Below are 25,609 nucleotides of genomic sequence, written 5' to 3' on the forward strand. Positions count from 1 at the left end.
CGAATTGGTTGACTCAAAGATTGAATGATCAATCCATAAACATCTGTTTATGTTTATGGATTGGATGTTTATGGATCCATGTTTATGGATCTGTATATGTTTATGGATTACGAATCGTTTGAACGAATTTATCAATAACTCGCTCATTAAGACGGTCACTTGGCGACATCTAATGGCGGTTTAGTGTTGTTTAAAAGCATAATTCTTTCCAACGTGTGTGTGATTTGTGTGTGCACCATTATAAATGTCCGTGCGGACGTCCGTATTTTTCTTTCACTTTTATATTAGCGATTTAAAAGCACCCGCTCGTGTCACACACGTCGATTAACCGGTGGGAAAATATCCTCAGACACATACCTAATAAATGTATATTTAAATACATTATTGGCCTAGCTGGTAAAAAGTTTTATATATTATTTTGATGTCCTTTTGGACACAAGAGGGCAGTATAGCCCTATGTATGACTTGATTTTTTTTTTTACTTTACTGTTTTAAAATTTAGAATAAAATTAGAATAAAATTCTTTTAAAAAACAGAATAAAATGGGTTTAGTTGTGATATTTGTATACTTTTATATAGAAATAAATGGTATAAAATTACATTTTTAGAAGATTTGAGGCTTTTAGTGCCTTTTGGAGGCTGATTTTGCAAAAAATCCACATTCAAACCAAAATATCTGACTTCCTGATGGTCGGAGCTAATGACTTTAAATTAGAAAGTTGTCCGGGTCGATGAGATCAACATACGTACTGAGTTGTGCTACTGTAGGTAAAGCGACCCCCCCCCACTTTTGTCAAAAGCATTTTGAAAGTGACACATTTCCTGCTGCCAGTTGGTGGCGCTTTAACTTTGACACACAATAGTTACATCCATCTGATCGGCCTCTTACCATGAACAAACTGCTGAAGTTTCATAAAGATCAGTTAATGTATGCATTAGTTATAACACTTCGTGTTTCTCTTTTCTCGCCATTAATTCGTTTCCTCGCCACAGCCAAACCGTTCGAGATATCAAAAATCCGTCCGCAATTTAGCATCCTCAATGTCTTGACTTCACGCTGACTGAGTTTGGAGGCGAATCGATGTATTTCCTAGGAGGAGTACATTAAATTCCACAGCAAGCGTTTCCAAACAACCCTAAATAGCCGACTTCCTGTTGGGCTGGCGTAAAACTTAGAGCACGAAAGTAGTTCGGCCCGATGAGATCTATATGTGTATCGAGTTTCAAATTAATTCATGCAAGCGTGTTTGATATATGGACCAAGTTTTAGAACCCCGTTCAAGGGGGCGCTGTTGAGCCCCCCTGCCACGCCCGCTTACCAGATTCAGCCCCGCCCTGATGGCCGCGGGTTCTGACCTGTGTGCAAAGTTTCAAGAGTTTTCGAGCACGTTTAGGGACCCAAAAGCCCCAGAAACCTTGAAAAACAAATGAAAAAGTAAATCTCACTCAACTGACAAATCACCCCCACCCCTCACACACTCAGAGACAGAGAGAGAGAGAAAATTCTCCAAAAAATCACATTCAAACCAAAATATCTGACTTTCTGTTGCTTTGAGCTAATAAGTGTAAATTAGAAAGTTGTCCGGCTCGATAAGAACAATATACATACCAAGTTTTGTGATTCTAGGTAAAACTAAGCCCCCATTTTTGACTAAAGGTGGCGCTACTGAGTCCCTCACCACGCCCGTTTCTGAAACTTTGCCCATGTCTACTGGATAATAAGTGTGATGTGTCTGTCGAGTTTCATGCAATTTCAAGTATGTTAAGAGTCTCAAAAGCATCAAAAAAGAATATTAAAATTTGATGCGTTGCCATGGCAACAGTATCTAAGATATCAATAATCCTTTCACAGGTCTACATCTGCCGTGTGTCTACATTATACACATAAAGTTTGAAGCAAATCGGGTAAAAATAAGAGAGTGATTTCAAAGCATTTTGAAAGTGACACACTTCCTGCTGCCAGTTGGTGGCGCTATAACTTTGACTCACAATAGTCACATCCTTGTGTTCGGCCTCTTACAACGAACACACTGCTGAAGTTTCATCAAGATCAGATAATGTATGCTGAAGTTATAACACACTTCCTGTGTCCCTTATTCGCCATAAATTCGTTTCCTTGCCATGGCCAAACCGTTCGAGATATCAAAAATCTGTCCGCAATTTAGCATCCTCAATGTCTTGACTTCATGCTGACCGAGTTTGGAGGCGATTGGATGAATTCTCTAGGAGGAGTACATTAAATTCCACAGCATGCGTTTCAAAACAACCCATAATAGCCGACTTCCTGTTGGGCTGGCGTAAAAAGTAAAAGTACGAAAGTTGTTCGGCCCGATGAGATCTATAGGTGTACCGAGTTTCATATTATTACATGCAAGCGTGTCTGATTTATGGACCAAGTTTTCGGACCCCGTTCAAGGGGGCGCTGTCGAGCCCCCCTGCCACGCCCGGGTACCAGCTTCAGCCCGGCCCTGATGGCCGCGGGTTCTGACCCGTGTGCAAAGTTTCAAGAGTTTTCGAGCACGTTAAGGGTCTCAAAAGTGCCCGAAAGGTTGACAGAAAAATAATAATAATAATAAATATAGCTGCGAGCAGCGATTACGGGCCCAAGCCGGTGGCACCGCAACCCCGGTGCCTTTAGTTACCTAAAGGCACCGGGGTGGCGGTACCGCCGGCTTTGGCCCTCCATCGCTGCTCGCAGCTATATTTATATATATATATATATACATACATACATACACACACATACATATATATGTATATATATATATATATATATATATATATATATATATATATATATATATATATATATATATATATATATATATATATATATTATTGTTCAAAAGTTTGGGGTCAGTAAGATTTTTTATGTTTTTAGGAGAAGTCTCTTCTGCTCACCAAGGCTGCATTTATTGATTAAAAATACAAACAAAAACAGTAATATTGTGAAATATTATTCCAATTTAAAACAGCTGTTTTCAATTTTTAAATATTTTACATAGTAATTCATTTCTGTGATCAAAGTTGAGTTTTCAGCATCATTACTCCCGTCTTCAGTGTCACATGATCCTTCAGAAATCATACTAATATGATGATTGATGCTCAATAAATATTCATTATTATTTTCAATGTTGAAAACAGTTGTGTACAGATTTTTTTTTTCAAAATGCTTTGATGAATGTAAAGTTCAAAAGAACAGCATATATTTCAAATATATATATTTTTAACATTATAAATGTCTTTACTGTAACTGTTGATCAGTTTAACTCATCCTTCATAAATAAAAGTACTGATTTATTTTATTTATTTCCCCAAAAAATAAAATTTTAATTATTACTAACCCAAAACTTTTGAGCGGTAGTGTTTAATGTTACAAAAGCTTTAGATTTCAGATAAATGCTGTTCTTTTGAACTTTCTATTCATCAAAGACTGTACACAACTGTTTTCGACATTTAAAATAATAATGAATGTTTCTTGAGTATCAATCATCATATTAGAATAATTTCTGAAGGATCATGTGACAGTGACGACTGGAGTAATGATGCTGAAAACTCAGCTTTGATCACAGGAATAAATAACAGTTTAAAATATATTAAAATAGAAAGCAGCTGTTTTAAATTGGAATAATATTTTACAATATTACTGTTTTTGTTTGTATTTTTAATCAAATAAATGCAGCCTTGGTGAGCAGAAGAAACTTCTCTGTTATGTGCGCGCCACAGACTGCACGCACGTCCGCTTAGAGTTCCGCCTTTTGCCTTCCGTCAATATTACGTTATTAGAAAAAATTTTTTTAGAGAATCGATTTTTTGACATTTGTGAATCGATTCAGAATCGTCCACGTCCGCATCGCGATGCATCTAAGAATAATTTTTTTCTCCCACCCCTAGATTTCATACAGCAGGTTAATAAACAGTTACAATTAAGTCACTTACATTTTAGATGCAATGTTGACTGTTTTTGTTCTGTTTCAGCAGCGAAAATAGTTAAACAAAGATCACGGCAGAACCATCACTTATCACGTGTTTTCTCATAACTGAACGATTCAGCATTTTTAACGAATCGGTTGACTCAAAGATTGAATGATCAATCCATAAACATCTGTCTTAATCATGATCGACTCATTCGAACGAATCGTTTGAACGAATGAATCAATGACTCGCTTATTAAGATGGATGCCTGGCGACACCTAATGGCGGTTTAGTGTTGTTTATTCTTTCCCACATGTGTGTGATTTGTGTGTGCAACATTATCATTATTTTTCTTTCACTATTATATTAGCGATTTAAAAGCACCCACTCGTGTCACACGTCGATTAACCGGTGGGAAAATATCCTCAGACACATACCTAATAAATGTACATTTAAATACAATATTGGCCTACCTGGTAAAAAGTTTTATATACTATTTTGATGTCCTTTTGGACACAAGAGGGCAGTATAGCCCTATGTTTGCTTTTTTGTTGAACCAAATAGCACTAAATAGCCTGTTTTAACCTTTTCATTCTTCTTGAATTGCAAAAACAGAATAAAATGGGTTTAGTTGTGATATTTGTATTCTTTTATATAGAAATAAATGGTATATAATTACATTTTTAGAAGATTTTTAGTGTTTCCTTTTTGGACATTACTTTAATCCCTCGCCATAGCAAAACCGTTTGAGATATTTATTATCCATTCACAATTTAGCATATTTAATGTAGTTTCATCATGTTGAAAAAGTTTGGTACGAATAAAATAAATAGTTTAAGAGGAGTGGCTAAAAATTCAGAGGCTGATTTTGCAAAAAAATTCACATTCAGACCAAAATATCTGACTTCCTGATGGCCAGAGCTATTGAATGTAAATTAGAAAGTTGTCCGGCTTGATGAGAACAATATACAAACTGTTTTTTCTTTACTGTAGTTAAAACTAACCCCCCCACTTTTGTCAAAAGCATGTTGAAAGTGACACACTTCCTGCTGCCAGTTGGTGGCGCTATAACTTTGACTCACAATAGCTACATCCATCTGATCGGCCTCTTACCACGAACACACTGCTGAAGTTTCATCAAGATCAGTTAATGTATGCAGAAGTTATTCCACTTCCGTGTTTCTCTTTTCTCGCCATAAATTCGATTCCTCGCCACAGCCAAACCGTTCGAGATATCAAAAATCCGTCCGCAATTTAGCATCCTCAAAGTCTTGACTACATGCACACCGAGTTTGAAGGGGACACGGTGAATTTTCTAGGAGGAGTATTTCACATTCCACAGCAAGCGTTTTCCAAACAACCCATAATAGCCGACTTCCTGTTGGGCTGGCGTAAAACTTGACCGGGGTAAAGTTGTTCGGCCCGATGAGATCTATATGTGTACCGAGTTTCATATTAATTCATGCGAGCGTGTTTGATATATGGATCAAGTTTTAGAACCCCGTTCAAGGGGGCGCTGTTGAGCCCCCCAGCCACGCCCGGGTCCCAGCTTCAGCCCGGCCCTGATGGCCGTGGGTTCTGACCTGTGTGCAAAGTTTCAAGAGTTTTTGAGCACGTTAAGGACCCCAAAAGCCCCTGAAACCTTGATTAACAATATAAAAGCAATAGTCCAATCCCCCCCCTCCCCTCACACACACACAGACACAGAGAGAGGGAGAGAAAATTCTTCAGAAAATCCACATTCAAACCAAAATATCTCTCTTCCTGTTGGTCGGAGATGGTTCATGTAAATTAGAAAGTTGTCCGTCTTGATGAGAACAATACACATACCAAGTTTTGTGATTCTAGGAAAAACTAAGCCCCCATTTTTGACTAAAGGTGGCGCTACTGAGCCATTCCACCACGCCCGTTTCTGAAACTTTGCACATGTCTACGGGCTAATAAATGTGATGTGTCTGTTGAGTTTCATGCAATTTCAAGTATGTTAAGAGTCTCAAAAGCATCAAAAAATAATATTAAAGTTTGATGCGTTGCCACGGCAACAGTATCTAAGATATCAATAATCCTTTCACAGGTTTACATCTGCCGTGTGTCTACATTGTACACATAAAGTTTGAAGCAAATCGGGTAAAAATAAGACACTGATTTCAAAGCATTTTAATAGTGATGTACTTCCTGCTGCCTGTTGGTGGCGCTATAACTTTGACTCACAATAGTCACATCTGTGCGATCGGCCTCTTACAACGAACACACTGCTGAAGTTTCATCAAGATCAGTTAATGTATGCAGAAGTTATAACACACTTCCTGTTTCATTTTTTCGCCATAAATTCGTTTCCTCGCCACGGCCAAACCGTTCAAGATATCAAAAATCCGTCCGCAATTTAGCATCCTCAATGTCTTGACTTCATGCTGACCGAGTTTGGAGGCGATTGGATGAATTCTCTAGGAGGAGTACATTAAATTCCACAGCATGCGTTTCAAAACAACCCATAATAGCCGACTTCCTGTTGGGCTGGCGTAAAAAGTAAAAGTACGAAAGTTGTTCGGCCCGATGAGATCTATATGTGTACCGAGTTTCATATTATTACATGCAAGCGTGTCTGATTTATGGACCAAGTTTTCGGACCCCGTTCAAGGGGGCGCTGTCGAGCCACCCGGCCACGCCCGGGTACCAGCTTCAGCCCAGCCCTGATGGCCACGGGTTCTGACCCGTGTGCAAAGTTTCAAGAGTTTTCGAGCACGTTAAGGGTCTCATAAGTGCCCGAAAGGTTGACAGAAAAATAAGAATAATAATAATAATAATAAATAATCCTACCGAAAACAATAGGGCCTTCGCCCTTTCAGGGCTTGGGCCCTAATAATAAATAATCCTACCGAAAACAATAGGGCCTTCGCCCTTTCAGGGCTTGGGCCCTAATAATAATAATAATCCTACCGAAAACAATAGGGCCTTCGCCCTTTCAGGGCTTGGGCCCTAATAATAATAATAATAATAATAATAATAAATATAGCTGCGAGCAGCGATTACGGGCCCAAGCCGGTGGCACCGCAACCCCGGAGCCTTTAGTTACCTAAAGGCACCGGGGATGGCGGTGCCGCCGGCTTTGGCCCTCCATCGCTGCTCGCAGCTATATTTATATATATATATATATATATATATATGTGTATAAATATCTATCTATCTATCTATCTATCTATCTATATAATATATATATATATATATATATATATATATATATATATATACACACACACACACATACATATACATATACACACACATATATATATATACATATAAGACAGAAAATATTACTTGTCTTACCTTATTCTGATTTTATGATACACTCAAAATATTCCACAACAAATCCTTTAAATTTAATGTAAAAATAAAAACGAAAGTAAGCAGTGTTGGTCTCACGTAACCCTCTCATTAGAATCAAAATGTTTCAATATTTGCGATGTATTTGGATGCTAAACTATTCTTTATTATAGGCTTTGTACTTCACTTGTGTTCCAATATCGATGGAAAAAATCATCCTCTTCACACGCGCAAAAATGTGCTTGGAAACATCACAGTGGAGCTCTGCTTTCTGTGAATGGTACAAATTGTACTACTGACTATTTAAACAGAGCAGTGTAATTCGTTTATGTTAGGTTGACTATTTTTATTATTATATTGTTTTAGGGCTATAATGAACAGGCTGCGATGTCAAGATAGCAATTCTGGAATGTGTGTGTGTGTGTGACGCGGTTGCGGTTTAACAGTGGACACAAAAACAAATAAAATGTTTTAGTTAATTCCTACATCCATAGGAATACATTGAAAATGCTCGCTCTACTCTGCACCATTATCAATGTCTGTGCGGACGTCTGTATTTTACTAGTATATAGTATACTATAGTTAGCGATTTAAAAGCACCCGCTCGTGTCACACGTCGATTAACCGATGGGAAAATATCCTCACAGTCATATACCTAATAAATTTATATTTAAATACAATAGGCCTACCTAGTAAAACGTTTTATATAGTATTTTGATATCCTTTTGGACACAAGAGGGCAGTATAGCCCTATGTTTGCTTTTTTGTTGAACCAAATAGCACTAAATAGCCTGTTTTTTACTTTTTCATACTCCTTGAATTGCAAAAACAGAATAAAATAGGTTTAGTTCTAATATTTTTATATAAAAATACATGGTGTATAATTACATTTTTAGAAGTTATGAGATGTTTCCTGCTTCCTTTTTGACATTAATTTAATCCCTCGCCATAGCAAAACCGTTTGAGATATTCAATATCCGTTTACAATTTAGCATCATTAATATATTTTTATGATGTTGAAAAAGTTTGGTGGGAATAAAATAAACCTTTTAGGAGGAGTAACTAAAAACTCAGAGGCTGATTTAACAAAAAATCCATATTCAGACCAAAATATCTGACACCCTGTTGGTCGTAGCTAATAACTGTCAATTAGAAAGTTGTCCGGCTCGATGAGACCAATATACGTACTGATTTTTGTAATTGTGGGTAAAACTAACCCCCCCACTTTTGTCAAAAACATTTTGAAAGTGACACACTTCCTGCTGCCAGTTGGTGGCGCTATAACTTTGACTCACAATAGTCACATCCATCTGATCGGCCTCTTACCACGAACACACTGCTGAAGTTTCATCAAGATCAGTTAATGTGTGCAGAAGTTATAACACTTCGTGTTTCTCTTTTCTCGCCATAAATTCGTGTCCTCGCCACGGCCAAACCGTTTGAGATATCAAAAATCCGTCCGCAATTTAGCATCCTCAATGTCTTGACTTCATGCTCACCGAGTTTGGTGGCGATTTAATTAATTCTCTAGGAGAAGTGTTTCAAATTCCACAGCAAGCGTTCTCCAAACAACCCATAATTGCCGACTTCCTGTTGGGCTGGCGTAAAATTTAGAGCACGAAAGTTGTTCGGCCCGATGAGATCTATATGTGTACCGAGTTTCATATCATTACATGCAAGTGTGTTTGATTTATGGACAAGTGTTCGGATCCCGTTCCAGGGGGCGCTGTTGAGCCCCCCTGCCACGCCCGGGTACCAGCTTCAGCCCGGCCCTGATGGCCGCGGGTTCTGACCTGTGTGCAAAGTTTCAAGAGTTTTCGAGCACGTTAAAGGCCCCAAAAGACCCTGAAACCTTGAAAAACAGGAATTTTAAACAAATCTCACTCAAAAGACAAATCCCCCCACCCCTCACACACACAGAGACGCAGAGGCAGAGAGAGAGAGGGAGAGAATTCTCCAAAAAATCACATTCAAACCAAAATATCTCACTTCCTGTTGGTCACAGCTTATGACTATAAATTAGAAATTTGTCCGGCTTGATGAGAACAATATACATAACGATTTTTGTGACTCTACTTAAAACTAAGCTCCCATTTTTGACTAAAGGTGGCGCTACTGAGCCCCTCACCACGCCCGTTTCTGAAACTTTGCACATGTCTACTGGATAATAAATGTGATGTGTCTGTCGAGTTTCATCCAATTTCAAGTATGTTAAGAGTCTCAAAAGCATCTGAAAAGAATATTAAAGTTTGATGCGTTGCCACGGCAACAGTATTTAAGATATCAATAAACCTTTCACAGGTCTACATCTGCCGTGTGTCTACATTATACACATAAAGTTTGAAGCAAATCGGGTAAAAATAAGAGGGTGATTTCAAAGCATTTTGAAAGTGACACACTTCCTGCTGCCAGTTGGTGGCGCTATAACTTTGACTCACAATAGTCACATCCATGTGATCGGCCTCTTACAACAAACACACTGCTGAAGTTTAATCAAGATCAGTTAATGTATGCAGAAGTTATAACACACTTCCTGTTTCCATTATTCGCCATAAATTCGTGTCCTCGCCACGGCCAAACCGTGCGAGATATCAAAAATCCGTCCGCAATTTAGCATTCTCAATGTCTTGATTTAATGCTGACCGAGTTTGGTGGGGATCGGATGAATTCTCTAGGATGAGTGTTTCAAATTCCACAGCATGCGTTTTTCAAACAACCCATAATAGCCGACTTCCTGTTGGGCGGAGCTAATAACTTAGAGTGCGGAAGTTGTTCGGCCCGATGAGATCTATATGTGTACCGAGTTTCATATTAATTCATGCAAGCGTGTTTGATATATGGACCAAGTTTTCAGACTGTGTTCAAGGGGGCGCTGTTGAGCCCCCCTGCCACGCCCGTGTACCAGCTTCAGCCCGGCCCTGATGATCGTGGGTTCTGACCTGTGTGAAAAGTTTCAAGTGTTTTTGAGCACGTTAAGTGCGCCAAAAGCCCCTAAAACCTTGAAAAACAAAGATTAAATGGAATAGACAAACCCCCCCCCACACACACACAGACACACAGAGAGAGAGAGAAAATTCTTCAGAAAGTCCACATTCAAACCAAAATATCTCTCTTCCTGTTGGTTGGAGCTTATAAGTGTAAATTAGAAAGTTGTCCGGCTCGATGAGAACAATATACATACCGATTTTTGTGATTCTAGGAAAAACTAAGCCCCCATTTTTGACTAAAGGTGGCGCTACTGAGCCCCTCACCACGCCTATTTCTGAAACTTTGCACATGTCTACTGGCTAATAAATGTGATGTGTCTGTCGAGTTTCATGCATTTTCAAGCATGTGAAGAGTCTCAAAAGCATCCGAAAAGAATATTAAAGTTTGATGCGTTGCCACGGCAACAGTATCTAAGATATCAATAATCCTTTCACAGGTCTACATCTGCCATGTGTCTACATTATACACATAAAGTTTGAAGCAAATCAGATTAAAATAAGAGGGTGATTTCAAAGCATTTTGAAAGTGACACACTTCCTGCTGCCAGTTGGTGGCGCTATAACTTTGACTCACAATAGTCACATCCATGTGATCGGCCTCTTACAACGAACACACTGCTGAAGTTTCATCAAGATCAGTTAATGTATGCTGAAGTTATAACACACTTCCTGTTTCCATTATTCGCCCTAATTTCGTTTCCTCGCCACGGCCAAACCGTTCGAGATATCAAAAATCCGTCCGCAATTTAGCATCCTCAATGTCTTGACTTCATGCTGACCGAGTTTGGAGGCGATTGGATGAATTCTCTAGGAGGAGTACATTAAATTCCACAGCATGCGTTTCAAAACAACCCATAATAGCCGACTTCCTGTTGGGCTGGCGTAAAAAGTAAAAGTACGAAAGTTGTTCGACCCGATGAGATCTATATGTGTACCGAGTTTCATATTATTACATGCAAGCGTGTCTGATTTATGGACCAAGTTTTCGGACCCCGTTCAAGGGGGCGCTGTCGAGCCACCCTGCCACGCCCGGGTACCAGCTTCAGCCCAGCCCTGATGGCCACGGGTTCTGACCCGTGTGCAAAGTTTCAAGAGTTTTCGAGCACGTTAAGGGTCTCAAAAGTGCCCGAAAGGTTGACAGAAAAATAATAATAATAATAATAATAATAATAAATATAGCTGCGAGCAGCGATTGCGGGCCCAAGCCGGTGGCACCGCCACCCTGGTGCATTTAGTTGCACTAAAGGCACCGGGGTGGCGGTGTCACCGGCTTGGGCCCTCCATCGCTGCTCGCAGCTATATTTATATATATATATATATATATATATATATATATATATATATATATATATAAATGTAATATATATATATATATATATATATCGGACAAGTAATATTCTCTGTCTTGTCACTTTAAAATATATATATATATAAAATTCAGAGGCCGATTTTGCAAATAAATCCACATTCAAACCAAAATATCTGACTTCCTGTTGGTCAGAGCTAATTACTGTAAAATAGAAACTTGTCCGGCTCGATGAGACCAATATATGTACTGATTTTTGTAACTGTGGGTAAAAGTAACCCCCCATTTTGCCAAAAGCATTTTGAAAGTGACACAGTTCTTGTTGCCAGTTGGTGGCGCTATAACTTTGACTCACAATAGTTGCATCCATCTGACCGGCCTCTTACCACGAACACACTACTGAAGTTTCATCAAGATCAGTTAATGTGTGCAGAAGTTATAACACTTCGTGTCTCTCTTTTCTCGCCATAAATTCGTTTCCTCGCCACGGCCAAACCGTTCGAGATATCAAAAATCCGTCCGCAATTTAGCATCCTCAAAGTCTTGACTTCATGCACACCGAGTTTGGTGGGGATGGGATGAATTTTCTAGGAGGAGTATTTCACATTCCACAGCAAGCGTTCTCCAAACAACCCATAATAGCCGACTTCCTGTTGGGCTGGCGTGAAACTTGACCAGGGAAAAGTTGTTTGGCCCGATGAGATCTATATGTGTACCGAATTTCATATTAATTCATGCAAGCGTGTTTGATATATGTACCAAGTTTTCAGACCCCGTTCAAGGGGGCGCCGTTGAGCCCCCCTGCCACACCCGTTTCTGAAACTTTTCACATGTCTACTGGCTAATAAGTGTGATGTATCTGTTGAGTTTCATCCAATTTCAAGTATGCTAAGAGTCTCAAAAGCATCCGAAAAGAATATTAAAGTTTGATGCGTTGCCACGGCAACAGTATCTAAGATATCAATAATCCTTTCACAGGTCTACATCTGCCATGTGTTTAAATTATACACATAAAGTTTGAAGCAAATCGGGTAAAAATAAGACGGTGATTTCAAAGCATTTTGAAAGTGACACACTTCCTGCTGCCAGTTGGTGGCGCTATAACTCTGACTCACAATAGTCACATCAATGTGATCGGCCTCTTACAATGAACACACTGCTGAAGTTTCATCAAGATCAGTTAATGTATGCAGAAGTTATAACACACTTCCTGTTTCCATTATTCGCCATAAATTAGTTATCTCGCCACGGCCAAACCATTCGAGATATCAAAAATCCCCTGGCAATTTTTCATCCTCAATGTCTTGACTTCATGCTGACCGAGTTTGGAGGCGATTGGATGAATTCCCTAGGAGGAGTATTTCACATTCCATTGCATGCGTTTTCCAAACAACGTATAATAACTGACTTCCTGTTGGGCTTTTGTAAAACTTAGAGCACGAAAGTTGTTCGGCCCGATGAGATCTATATGTGTACTGAGTTTCATATTATTACATGCAAGCGTGTTTGATATATGGACCAAGATTTCGGACCCCATTCCAGGGGGCGCTGTCGAGCCCCCCTGCCACGCCCGGGTACCAGCTTCAGCCCGGCCCTGATGGCCGTGGGTTCTGACCTGTGTGCAAAGTTTCAAGAGTTTTCGAGCATGTTAAGGGCCCCAAAAGCCCCTGAAACCTTGAAAAACAAAGATTAAATGGAATACACAAATCCCCCCCCCCCCACACACACACACACAGACACACAGAGAGAGAGAGAAAATTCTCCAGAAAATCCACATTCAAACCAAAATATCTGACTTCCTGTGGGTCTGAGGTTATGACTGTAAATTAGAAAGGTGTCCTGCTTGATGAGAACAATACACCTACCAAGTTTTGTGATTCTAGGAAAAACTAAGCCCCCATTTTTGACTAAAGGTGGCGCTACTGAGCCATTCCACCACGCCCGTTTCTGAAACTTTGCACATGTCTACTGGATAATAAATGTGATGTGTCTGTCGAGTTTCATGCATTTTCAAGCATGTGAAGAGTCTCAAAAGCATCCGAAAAGAATATTAAAGTTTGATGCGTTGCCACGGCAACAGTATCTAAGATATCAATAATCCTTTCACAGGTCTACATCTGCCGTGTGTCTACATTATACACATAAAGTTTTAAGCAAATCGGGTAAAAATAAGAAAGTGATTTCAAAGCATTTTGAAAGTGACACACTTCCTGTTGCCAGTTGGTGGCGCTATAACTTTGACTCACAAAGGTCACATCCATGTGATCGGCCTCTTACAACGAATACACTGCTGAAGTTTCAGCAAGATCAGATAATGTATGCAGAAGTTTTAATACACTTCCTGTGTCCCATTATTCGCCATAAATTCGTTTCCTCGCCACGGCCAAACCGTTCGAGATATCAAAAATCTGTTCGCAAGAATTCATCCTCAATGTCTTGACTTCATTCACACCGAGTTTGGCGGCGATCGGATGAATTCCCTAGGAGGAGTATTTCACATTCCATTGTATGCGTTTTCCAAACAACGTATAATAACCGACTTCCTGTTGGGCTTTTGTAAAACTTAGAGCACGAAAGTTGTGCGGCCCGATGAGATCTATATGTGTACTGAGTTTCATATTATTACATGCAAGCGTGTTTGATATATGGACCAAGATTTCGGACCCCATTCCAGGGGGCGCTGTCGAGCCCCCCTGCCACGCCCCGGTACCAGCTTCAGCCCGGCCCTGATGGCCGCGGGTTCTGACCTGTGTGCAAAGTTTCAAGAGTTTTTGAGCATGTTAAGGGCCCCAAAAGTGGCAAAAAGGCAAAAAAAAAAATAATGAAGAAAAAAAAAAAAAATAATCCTTACGAAAACAATAGGGCCTTCGCCCTTTCAGGGCTTGGGCCCTAATAAATAATCCTACCGAAAACAATAGGGCCTTCGCCCTTTCAGGGCTTGGGCCCTAATAATAATCCTTACGAAAACAATAGGGCTCTGCGCCCTTTCAGGGCTTGGGCCCTAATAATAAATAATCCTACCGAAAACAATAGGGCCTTCGCCCTTTCAGGGCTTGGGCCCTAATAATCCTACCGGAAACAATAGGGCCTTCGCCCTTTCAGGGCTTGGGCCCTAATAAACAGAGCAATTCCAAGAGGGTCCTCACACCATCGGTGCTCGGGCCCTAATAATAAACAGAGCAATTCCAAGAGGGTCCTCACACCATCGGTGCTCGGGCCCTAATAATAAATAATCCTACCGGAAACAATAGGGCCTTCGCCCTTTCAGGGCTTGGGCCCTAATAATCCTACCGAAAACAATAGGGCCTTCGCCCTTTCAGGGCTTGGGCCCTAATAATAATCCTACCGAAAACAATAGGGCCTTCGCCCTTTCAGGGCTTGGGCCCTAATAAATAATCCTACCGGAAACAATAGGGCCTTCGCCCTTTCAGGGCTTGGGCCCTAATAATAATAATAATAATAAATAATCCTACCGAAAACAATAGGGCCTTCGCCCTTTCAGGGCTTGGGCCCTAATAATAATAAATAATCCTACCGGAAACAATAGGGCCTTCGCCCTTTCAGGGCTTGGGCCCTAATAATAATAAACAATAATCCTACCGAAAACAATAGGGCTCTGCGCCCTTTCAGGGCTTGGGCCCTAATAATAATAATCCTAACGAAAACAATAGGGCCTTCGCCCTTTCAGGGCTTGGGCCCTAATAATAATAATCCTAATGAAAACAATAGGGCCTTCGCCCTTTCAGGGCTTGGGCCCTAATAATAATAATAATAATCCTAACGAAAACAATAGGGCCTTCGCCCTTTCAGGGCTTGGGCCCTAATAATAATAATAATAAATATAGCTGCGAGCAGCGATTACGGGCCCAAGCCGGTGGCACCGCAACCCCGGTGCCGGGGTGGCGGTGCCGCCGGCTTGGGCCCTTCATCGCTGCTCGCAGCTATATTTATATATATATATATATATATACACATACATACATACATACATATACACACATATATATATATATGTGTATATATATATATATATACATACACACACACACTATATATATATATATATATATATATATATACATATATATATATATATATAGAAGACAGAAAATATTACTTGTCTTACTTTATTCTGATTTTATGATACACTGAAAATATTCCACAACATTGATTAACGTTGATTAACCCGTTGATTAACCGGTGGTAAAATATTCTCACCGTCACATACCTAGTATATTTTTATATAGATACAATAGGCCTACCTGATTTTGAACACAAGAGGGCAGTATAGCCCTATGTATGACTTGACTTTTATGGGACTAAAGAGTACAATTGCTATTTTTAAACGTATAAGTAATTCTTAAATTGAAAAAAAAAAAGAATAAAATGGGTTTAGTTGTGATATTTGTATACTTTTATATAGAAATAAATGGTGTATAATTACATTTTTAGAAGATGAGGCTTTTAGCGTTTCCTTTTTGTACATTACTTTAATCCCTCACTATATCAAAACTGTTTGAAATATTTAATATCCGTTCACAATTTAGCATCTTTAATGTATTTTCATCGTGTTGAAAAAGTTTGGTGTGAAAAAAATAAACCAGTTAGGAGGAGTAGCTAAAAACTCAGAGTCTGAAACATCCCAAAAATCCACATTCAGACCTAAATATCTGACTTCCTGTTGGTTGGAGCAAATTACTTTAAATTAGAAAGTTGTCCGGCTCGATGAGACCAATGTACGTACTGATTTTTGTTACTGTATATACAACTAACCCCCCCACTTTTGTCAAAGGCATTTTGAAAGTGACACACTTCCTGCTGCCAGTTGGTGGTGCTATAACTTTGACACACAATAGTTACATCCATCTGATCGGCCTCTTACCACGAACACACTGGTGAAGTTTCATCAAGATCAGTTAATGTATGCAGAAGTTATACCGCTTCGTGTTTATCTTTTCTCGCCATAAATTCGTTTCCTCACCACGGCCAAACCGTTCGAGATATCAAAAATCCTTCCGCAATTTAGCATCCTCAATGACTTGACTTCATGCACACCGAGTTTGGTGGGGATTGGATGAATTCTCTAGGAGGAGTACTTCGCATTCCACAGCAAGCGTTTTCCAAACAACCCATAATAGCCGACTTCCTGTTGGGCTGGCGTAAAACTTGACCGGGGAAAAGTTGTTCGGCCCGATGAGATCTATATGTGTACCGAGTTTCATATTAATTCATGCAAGCATGTTTGATCTATGGACCAAGTTTTCAGACCCAGTTTAAGGGGGCGCTGTTGAGCCCCCCTGCCACGCCCGGGTACCAGCTTCAGCCCGGCCCTGATGCCAGGGGGTTCTGACTTGTGTGCAAAGTTTCAAGAGTTTTTGAGCACGTTAAGGACCCCAAAAGCCCCTGAAACCTTGATTAACAATATAAAAGCAATAGTCAAATCCCCCCCTCCCCTCACACACACAGAGACACAGAGACAGAGAGAGGGAGAGAAAATTCTCCAGAAAATCCACATTCAAACCAAAATATCTCTCTTCCTCTTGGTCCGAGCTAGTTACTGTAAATTAGAAAGTTGTCCGTCTTGATGAGAACAATACACATACCAAGTTTTGTTGCTGTTGATAAAACTAACCCCCCCCACTTTTGACTAAAGGTGGCGCTACTGAGCCATTTCACCACGCCCGTTTCTGAAACTTTGCACATGTCTACTGGATAATAAATGTGATGTGTCTGTCGAGTTTCATGCATTTTCAAGCATGTGAAGAGTCTCAAAAGCATCCGAAAAGAATAGTAAAGTTTGATGCGTTGCCACGGCAACAGTATCTAAGATATCAATAATCCTTTCACAGGTCTACATCTGCCGTGTGTTTACATTATACACAAAGTTTGAAGCAAATCGGGTAAAAATAAGAGGGTGATTTCAAAGCATTTTGAAAGTGACACACTTCCTGTTGCCAGTTGGTGGCGCTATAACTTTGACTCACAAATGTCACATCCATGTGATCGGCCTCTTACAACTAACACACTGCTGAAGTTTCATCAAGATCAGTTAATGTATGCAAAAGTTATAACACACTTCCTGTTTGAATTATTCGCCATAAATTCGTTTCCTTGCCACGGCCAAACCGTTCGAGATATCAAAAATCCGTCCGCAATTTAGCATCCTCAATGTCTTGACTTCATGCCGACCGAGTTTGGAGGCGAATGGATGAATTTCCTAGGAGGAGTACATCAAATTCCACAGCATGCGTTTCCAAACAACCCATAATAGCTGACTTCCTGTTGGTCTGGCGTAAAACTTAGAGCACGAAAGTTGTTCGGCCCGATGAGGTCTATATGTGTACCGAGTTTCATATTATTACATGCAAGCGTGTCTGATTTATGGACAAGTGTTCGGATCCCGTTCCAGGGGGCGCTGTCGAGGCCCCCTGCCACGCCCGGGTACCAGCTTCAGCCCGGCCCTGATGGCCGCGGGTTCTGACCTGTGTGCAAAATTTCAAGAGTTTTCGAGCATGTTAAGGGCCCCAAAAGTGCCCGAAAGGTTGACAAAATAATAATAATAATAATAATAATAATAATAATAATAATAATCCTACCGAAAACAATAGGGCCTTCGCCCTTTCAGGGCTTGGGCCCTAATAATAATAATCCTAACGAAAACAATAGGGCCTTCGCCCTTTCAGGGCTTGGGCCCTAATAATCCTAACGAAAACAATAGGGCCTTCGCCCTTTCAGGGCTTGGGCCCTAATAATAATAATAAACAGAGCAATTCCAAGAGGGTCCTCACACCATCGGTGCTCGGGCCCTAATAATAATAATAATAATAATAATCCTAACGAAAACAATAGGGCCTTCGCCCTTTCAGGGCTTGGGCCCTAATAATAATAATAAACAGAGCAATTCCAAGAGGGTCCTCACACCATCGGTGCTCGGGCCCTAATAATAATAATAATCCTACCGAAAACAATAGGGCCTTCGCCCTTTCAGGGCTTGGGCCCTAATAATTATAAATAATCCTACCGAAAACAATAGGGCCTTCGCCCTTTCAGGGCTTGGGCCCTAATAATAATAATCCTACCGGAAACAATAGGGCCTTCGCCCTTTCAGGGCTTGGGCCCTAATAATAATCCTTACGAAAACAATAGGGCCTCCGCCCTTTCAGGGCTTGGGCCCTAAAAATAATCCTTACGAAAACAATAGGGCCTTCACCCTTTCAGGGCTTGGGCCCTAATAAATAATCCTTACGAAAACAATAGGGCCTCCGCCCTTTCAGGGCTTGGGCCCTAAAAATAATCCTTACGAAAACAATAGGGCCTTCGCCCTTTCAGGGCTTGGGCCCTAATAATAATAGAAAAAAATAATCCTACCGAAAACAATAGGGCCTTCGCCCTTTCAGGGCTTGGGCCCTAATTATACATTTTTAAGACCAGACAAGTAGTTTGTTGAGGGTTGGTTTGTAAAGGACTACACACCTGCGCACATGTTCAAGGCTTGCACCTTTGAACCTATTTCAAGGTTTGCGTTCTCGAGCCACCAGGCACTGTTTCATGAGTTCACACTTCCATACAATTAGAGGGGGTAAAGTTTAATGTGTATTTGGCGTGCTATCCAGGGGGAGGGCTCCGAGCTTGGAGTTCGGCCTGAACCCCGTATGTAAGTGGTTAGGACTAGAAGTGTGGAGAAGGGATGCTGCTGAACTGTCAATGGATTGAGGTGAGACTGCTGAATGTATACCTCTTACCATTGATTGCTGAGTGCCCTCCACTTGTGTTAATTATCTGAACATGCTCCTCCCGAACTTTAAAACCATTTAAAAATCATTTTGAGCAGATCAGCGGGCCGGAGTGCATTGAGGGTTTTCTGTTAGAACGGTGTCATGTTAGCAGCCCCTAAGTTAATAACTAATGATCTTTGCAACGGAAGTAAATCAATCAATCAAAACTAACTTTAGCTGGACAATAACATTATTCTAGAGCTGCTGTAAATCCAAAATAATCTCTGTTACTGTCATTATTATCACTGTAAAGCTGGTTTGAAACAATCTATATTGTTAAAAGCGCTAAATAAATGGTGACCTGACTATACAAAATTGATAAAACTGGAATTCACCTTTTTTGCTTACTCTACCATTTGGGGTCAGTAAGATTTTTTTAAATGTTTAAGAAAGTCGTCTTGTATGGTCACCAAGACTGCATTTACTTGATAGTGATATTTTGATATAGTAATATTGTGAAATATAGCAATTTAACATAACTATTTTCTGTTTACTACTGTTTTCTATTTATGTATATTTTAAGATTTAATTTATTCCTGTAATGACAAAGCTGAGTTTTAAGCATCCTTACAACAAAGAAATCATTCTAATGTTTAAAAAAAAAAAAAAAAAAAAAAAAAAAAAAAGTATAATGATCAATGTTTAAAACAATTATTTAAAATAGAAATCTTTGGTAACAAATGTCTTTAACTGTCCCTTTTGACCAATTTAATGCATCTGTGTTGAATAAAAGTAGTAATTTCTTTCAAAATAGAAATCTCACACACACCTAGTGGCAAAAAATATGGGACTTTTTCAAACATGCCATTCCAGCCTCATGTTAAAACCTGTTTAAATATTTAACTTCTGTTGATTTATATTGACTGTCAGGTTTTATAAGAGTATAATGTTGAAGCAGAAACTATTTAACACATAGGGCTTTTGTTTGCAAGAGAACTTAAAAGCTGTTTTTACTCATACTATTTAAATGGTAGTAATGAGTTTTGAATATGAAATACAATAGTGTCCTCTTATCAATGTTAAAAAATGAAATGGCTTGTGTTTAAGAATATGAAGTAAAAAAAATACAGCTTAATCAGAAACAGATTCAAACAAGAAAGCAGATAAGTCAGAATTAGTATTTGGTGAAAATAAACTGCCAGTTTAATAACCATACAATAAAACCTGTAAATACCAATGAATTATACTAAAAAATATGACCGTAAAAAAAAAATTAAAAAAAATGCACAACCAGCTAAAGTGGAACAAAGGGAATTATCAGGAAGGACGATTAGAGTTCACAACCCCTGATCCCCAATACACTCACTCTTACACTCACTACATACAAACACACATACTCACACAGCCACTCAGTTACTCTCTGTTAGCGATAGTCACTTACAGACACTCAGAGACACATAATGGACAGGGTTAAATAATCAGTACACATTAAATTCACAAACAAAATGACTGGACCTGCTATAATGTCAGCATGTCTCCCTGTGACCCACCCCCCTCCCAGCCACTGGTGTCTGTAAGGGGCTTTGCTGAGCGTCTTTCTGTGGGTGCTGATCATCAATCAGAAGGTATAGGGGAAGGGGCTAGGAACTGAATGGAGAGGGGTGGGTGGTTTTGGGTGGAATGAGGTGAAGGGTTGGTGGAAGCCATTTGTGTATTTAAAATGGATGTGTGAGTGTTTGGAGATCAGTGCAGCTCCCCTAGTTCTCATTATCGCCTGCTTCGTCACCTTGGTTTTCTGACGTCCAAAGCTGCAGGCATAAGAATCAATATATTAATTAATAAAGCACTTAAACATAACTGGTGCAGTATGTGTGATGGAGGACTCACAGTGAGGTTGTCCCTTAGAAGCTGCATGATCAATGTGCTGTCTTTGTAGGAGTCCTCATTTAAAGTGTCAAGCTCAGCAATAGCTTCATCAAAAGCCTGTAATAAAAAAAACCCTCAAATTTCTCATTTGGGCTGAATGAGTGAAATATACAGGTGCTTCTAATGGATACAGCTCAAAAATCATTCAATGTAGTAAAAGGAATAAAATACACATTTATGTGATGAAGTGTATAGATTAGAGGCTGTTAACACAGGATGAGTTGTTACATTTATCTGAGATCAAAACAAAATGTAAACATGCATGGCTGTTTTTGGCAACTGTCCCTTGTCTCAATGTTTGGCAAGTTGAAAACAATCCAGCTTTTGTTAAAGAAGAACTTGTCCTGTGTGAACAGCCCCTTATGCTGCTAGTCATTTCGATACTAACTGTCTTGGCGAGGTGACAGGCATTCTCAGGAGAGTTGAGGATCTCGTAGTAAAAAACTGAAAAGTTGAGGGCAAGACCCAACCGTATGGGGTGCGTGGGCTGCATGTCCTTCTTGCTTATCTCAAAAGCATCTTGGTAAGCCTTCTGAGAGCTCTCAACTGTGGCTGAGAAGAACAAAAAGATAATTTTGTATTGATCACATTCATAAAAGCCAAATATACTTTATAATTAATTTAGTATAAATGTTACACAGAGAGACAGATTGAAGACATTTCCTGATATAAGGTAATACAATATAGCACGATAATAAACATGCACTGTACTGTTATTGTGGGCACTAGTACGGATCTCTATAGTGGACCTTACGAACTATTCAGATTTTTAGAACATGGATGGGAGGCCAGCATATCGAGTGGAGGTGCAACTGAATAAAAATGCACGTTCACTCTCTTATGGAACAGCAGAAATGCAGCTTTTACCCCAGTAACCCCCATAAACAAAGCAGCTGTGCTACATTCTGTTTCTGAACAGTATTTAAATGTTTTAAACAGCCATTTGGATTTTTGTATTCGCAATGGTGTTCATCACAGCACCAAATACTTAAATTTAATAGCAAATTATTTATTTTCACATTTAAACATTTTTAAATTTCAGCTATAGCAATTATCATAACATGAAAATGTAATACTGTCAAATGAATAATAGAGACACAATAGTGATTTATTTAGCAGAAAACAAAAGTTAAGTTTACATTTAGCTGAAAAACCAAAAATGAAATATAGCTGCGAGCAGCGATTGCGGGCCCAAGCCGGTGGCACCGCCACCCTGGTGCCTTTAGTTACACTAAAGCCACCGGGGTGGCGGTGTCACCGGCTTGGGCCCTCCATCTGCTCGCAGCTATATATATATATATATATACAGTACCAGTCAAAAGTTTGGAATTTTTTTTTAATATATTAAATATTTTTAATGCTTTTGAAAGAAGTCTCTTATGCTCATCAAACCTGCAGTTAAAAAAAACAACAAAAAAAAAAAAAAAAAAACAGTAATATTATGAAATATATACAATTTAAAATAATGGTTCTCTTTTTTAATATACTTTAAAATGTAATTTATTTTTGTGATGCAAAGCTGAATTTTCATCAGCAAGTACTCCAGTCTTTGGTGTCTTATGATCCTTCAGAAATCATTCTAATATGCTGATTTATGATCAATGTTGGAAACAGTTGTGCTGCTTAATATTTTTTTATAACCTGAGATACTTTTTTCAGGATTATTTGATGAATAAAAAGTTAAAAAGAACTTTATTTATTTAGAATAGAAATCTTTTGTAACAATATACACTACCGTTCAAAAGTTTGGGAACAATAACTTTTTTTTTTAAAGAAATTAGTACTTTAATTCAACAAGAATGCGTTAAATTGATAAAAGGTGATGGTAACGATTTATATTGTTAGAAATGTTTTTATTTTGAATAAATGCTGTTTTTATGAATAAATGCTGTTAACGTTTTACTCAATGAATCCTGAAAAAGGTATTCCAAAAAAATATATTAAGCAGCACAACTGTTTCCATCATTGATAATAACTGAGTATCAAATCATCATATTAGAATGATTTCTGAAGGATCATAAGACACCAAAGACTGGAGTACTTGCTGATGAAAATTCAGCTTTGCATCACAAAAATAAATTACATTTTAAAGTATATTAAAAAAGAGAACCATTATTTTAAATTGTAATAATATTTCATAATATTACTGATTTTTTTTTGTTTTTTTTTGTTTTGTTTTTTGTAAAAATAGTAGTGTTTCCAAACTTTTGACTGGTACTGTGTATATATATATATATATATATATATATATATATATATATATATATATATATATATATATATATATATATATTTATATTTATATTTATATTTATATATATATATATATATATATATATATATATATATATATATATGCCAGTTGGTGGCGCTATAACTTTGACTCACAATAGTTACATCCATCTGATCGGCCTCTTACCACGAACACACTGCTGAAGTTTCATCAAGATCAGTTAACGTATGCAGAAGTTATATTACTTTGTGTTTCTCTTTTCTCGCCATTGTTTCCTCGCCACGGCCAAACCGTTCGAGATATCAAAAATCCGTCCGGAATTTAGCATCCTCAATGTCTTGACTTCATGCTGACCGAGTTTGGAGGCGATTGGATGAATTCTCTAGGATGAGTACATTAAATTCCACAGCATGCGTTTTTCAAACAACCCATAATAGCCGACTTCCTGTTGGGCAGAGCTAATAACTTAGAGTGCGGAAGTTGTTTGGCCCGATGAGATCTATATGTGTACCGAGTTTCATATTAATTCATGCAAGCGTGTTTGATATATGGACCAAGTTTTCAGACCGTGTCCAAGGGGGCGCTGTTGAGCCCCCCTGCCACGCCCGGGTACCAGCTTCAGCCCGGCTCTGATGACTGTGGGTTCTGACCTGTGTGGAAAGTTTCAAGAGTTTTTGAGCACGTTAAGGGCCCCAAAAGTCCCTGAAACCTTGAAAAACAAAGATTAAATGGAATAGATAAATCCCCCCCCCCCACACACACAGACACACAGAGAGAGAGAGAAAATTCTCCAGAAAATCCACATTCAAACCAAAATATCTGACTTCCTGTGGGTCTGAGGTTATGACTGTAAATTAGAAAGGTGTCCTGCTTGATGAGAACAATACACCTACCAAGTTTTGTGATTCTAGGAAAAACTAAGCCCCCATTTTTGACTAAAGGTGGCGCTACTGAGCCATTCCACCACGCCCGTTTCTGAAACTTTGCACATGTCTACTGTATAATAAATGTGATGTGTCTGTCGAGTTTCATGCATTTTCAAGCATGTGAAGAGTCTCAAAAGCATCCGAAAAGAATATTAAAGTTTGATGCGTTGCCACGGCAACAGTATCTAAGATATCAATAATCCTTTCACAGGTCTACATCTGCCGTGTGTCTACATTATACACAAAGTTAAGCAAATCGGGTAAAAATAAGAGTGATTTCAAAGCATTTTGAAAGTGACACTTCCTGTTGCCAGTTGGTGGCGCTATAACTTTGACTCACAAAGGTCACATCCATGTGATCGGCCTCTTACAACGAACACACTGCTGAAGTTTCATCAAGATCAGATAATATATGCAGAAGTTATAACACACTTCCTGTGTCCCATTATTCACCATAAATTCGTTTCCTCGCCACGGCCAAACCGTTCGAGATATCAAAAATCTGTTCGCAAGAATTCATCCTCAATGTCTTGACTTCATTCACACCGAGTTTGGCGGCGATCGGATGAATTCCCTAGGAGGAGTATTTCACATTCCATTGTATGCGTTTTCCAAACAACGTATAATAACCGACTTCCTGTTGGGCTTTTGTAAAACTTAGAGCACGAAAGTTGTTCGGCCTGATGAGATCTATATGTGTACTGAGTTTCATATTATTACATGCAAGAGTGTTTGATATATGGACCAAGATTTCGGACCCCATTCCAGGGGGCGCTGTCGAGCCCCCCTGCCACGCCCGGGTACCAGCTTCAGTCCGGCCCTGATGGCCACGGGTTCTGACCGGGGTGGCGGTGTCACCGGCTTGGGCCCTCCATCGCTGCTCGCAGCTATATTTATTTATATTTATATATATATATATATAAATATAAATATATATATATATATATTATTATTCTTATCTTAGCAACTATATTTATATATATATATATATATATATATATATATATCAGACAAGTAATATTCTTTGTCTTGTCACTTAAAAAAAAAAAAACATTTCATATTACATGCAAGCGTGTTTCATATTATGGTTTCATATTATTACATGCAAGTGTGTTCGATATATGGACCAAGATTTCGGACCCCATTCCAGGGGGCGCTGTCGAGCCCCCCTGCCACGCCCGGGTACCAGCTTCAGTCCGGCCCTGATGGCCACGGGTTCCAGCCGGTGGCACCGCCACCCTGGTGCCTTTAGTTACACTAAAGGCACCGGGGTGGCG

At 39.2% G+C, this 25,609-nt stretch overlaps 1 protein-coding gene across 2 annotated transcripts in view; it reads right to left on the reverse strand.

Annotated features, from left to right (window-relative positions):
- Nucleotides 1-20,427: 20,427 nt before the first annotated feature.
- ywhabb (tyrosine 3-monooxygenase/tryptophan 5-monooxygenase activation protein, beta polypeptide b) overlaps nt 20,428-25,609 on the reverse strand; it is a 38,097-nt gene continuing 32,915 nt past the window's right edge. For both annotated transcript variants that reach the window (XM_079897534.1, XM_079897535.1), the window contains exons 4-6: nt 21,562-21,725; nt 21,135-21,230; nt 20,428-21,055 (exon numbers count right to left, since the gene is read on the reverse strand). In XM_079897534.1, coding sequence (XP_079753660.1) covers nt 21,005-21,055; nt 21,135-21,230; nt 21,562-21,725 — 311 coding nt within the window. In that variant the 3' untranslated portion in view covers nt 20,428-21,004. The remainder of the gene's footprint in view (nt 21,056-21,134; nt 21,231-21,561; nt 21,726-25,609) is intronic.

Source organism: Squalius cephalus (genome assembly GCF_949319135.1).
Source record: "Squalius cephalus genome assembly, chromosome: 16".
In the NCBI taxonomy this organism is placed as follows: domain Eukaryota; kingdom Metazoa; phylum Chordata; class Actinopteri; order Cypriniformes; family Leuciscidae; genus Squalius; species Squalius cephalus.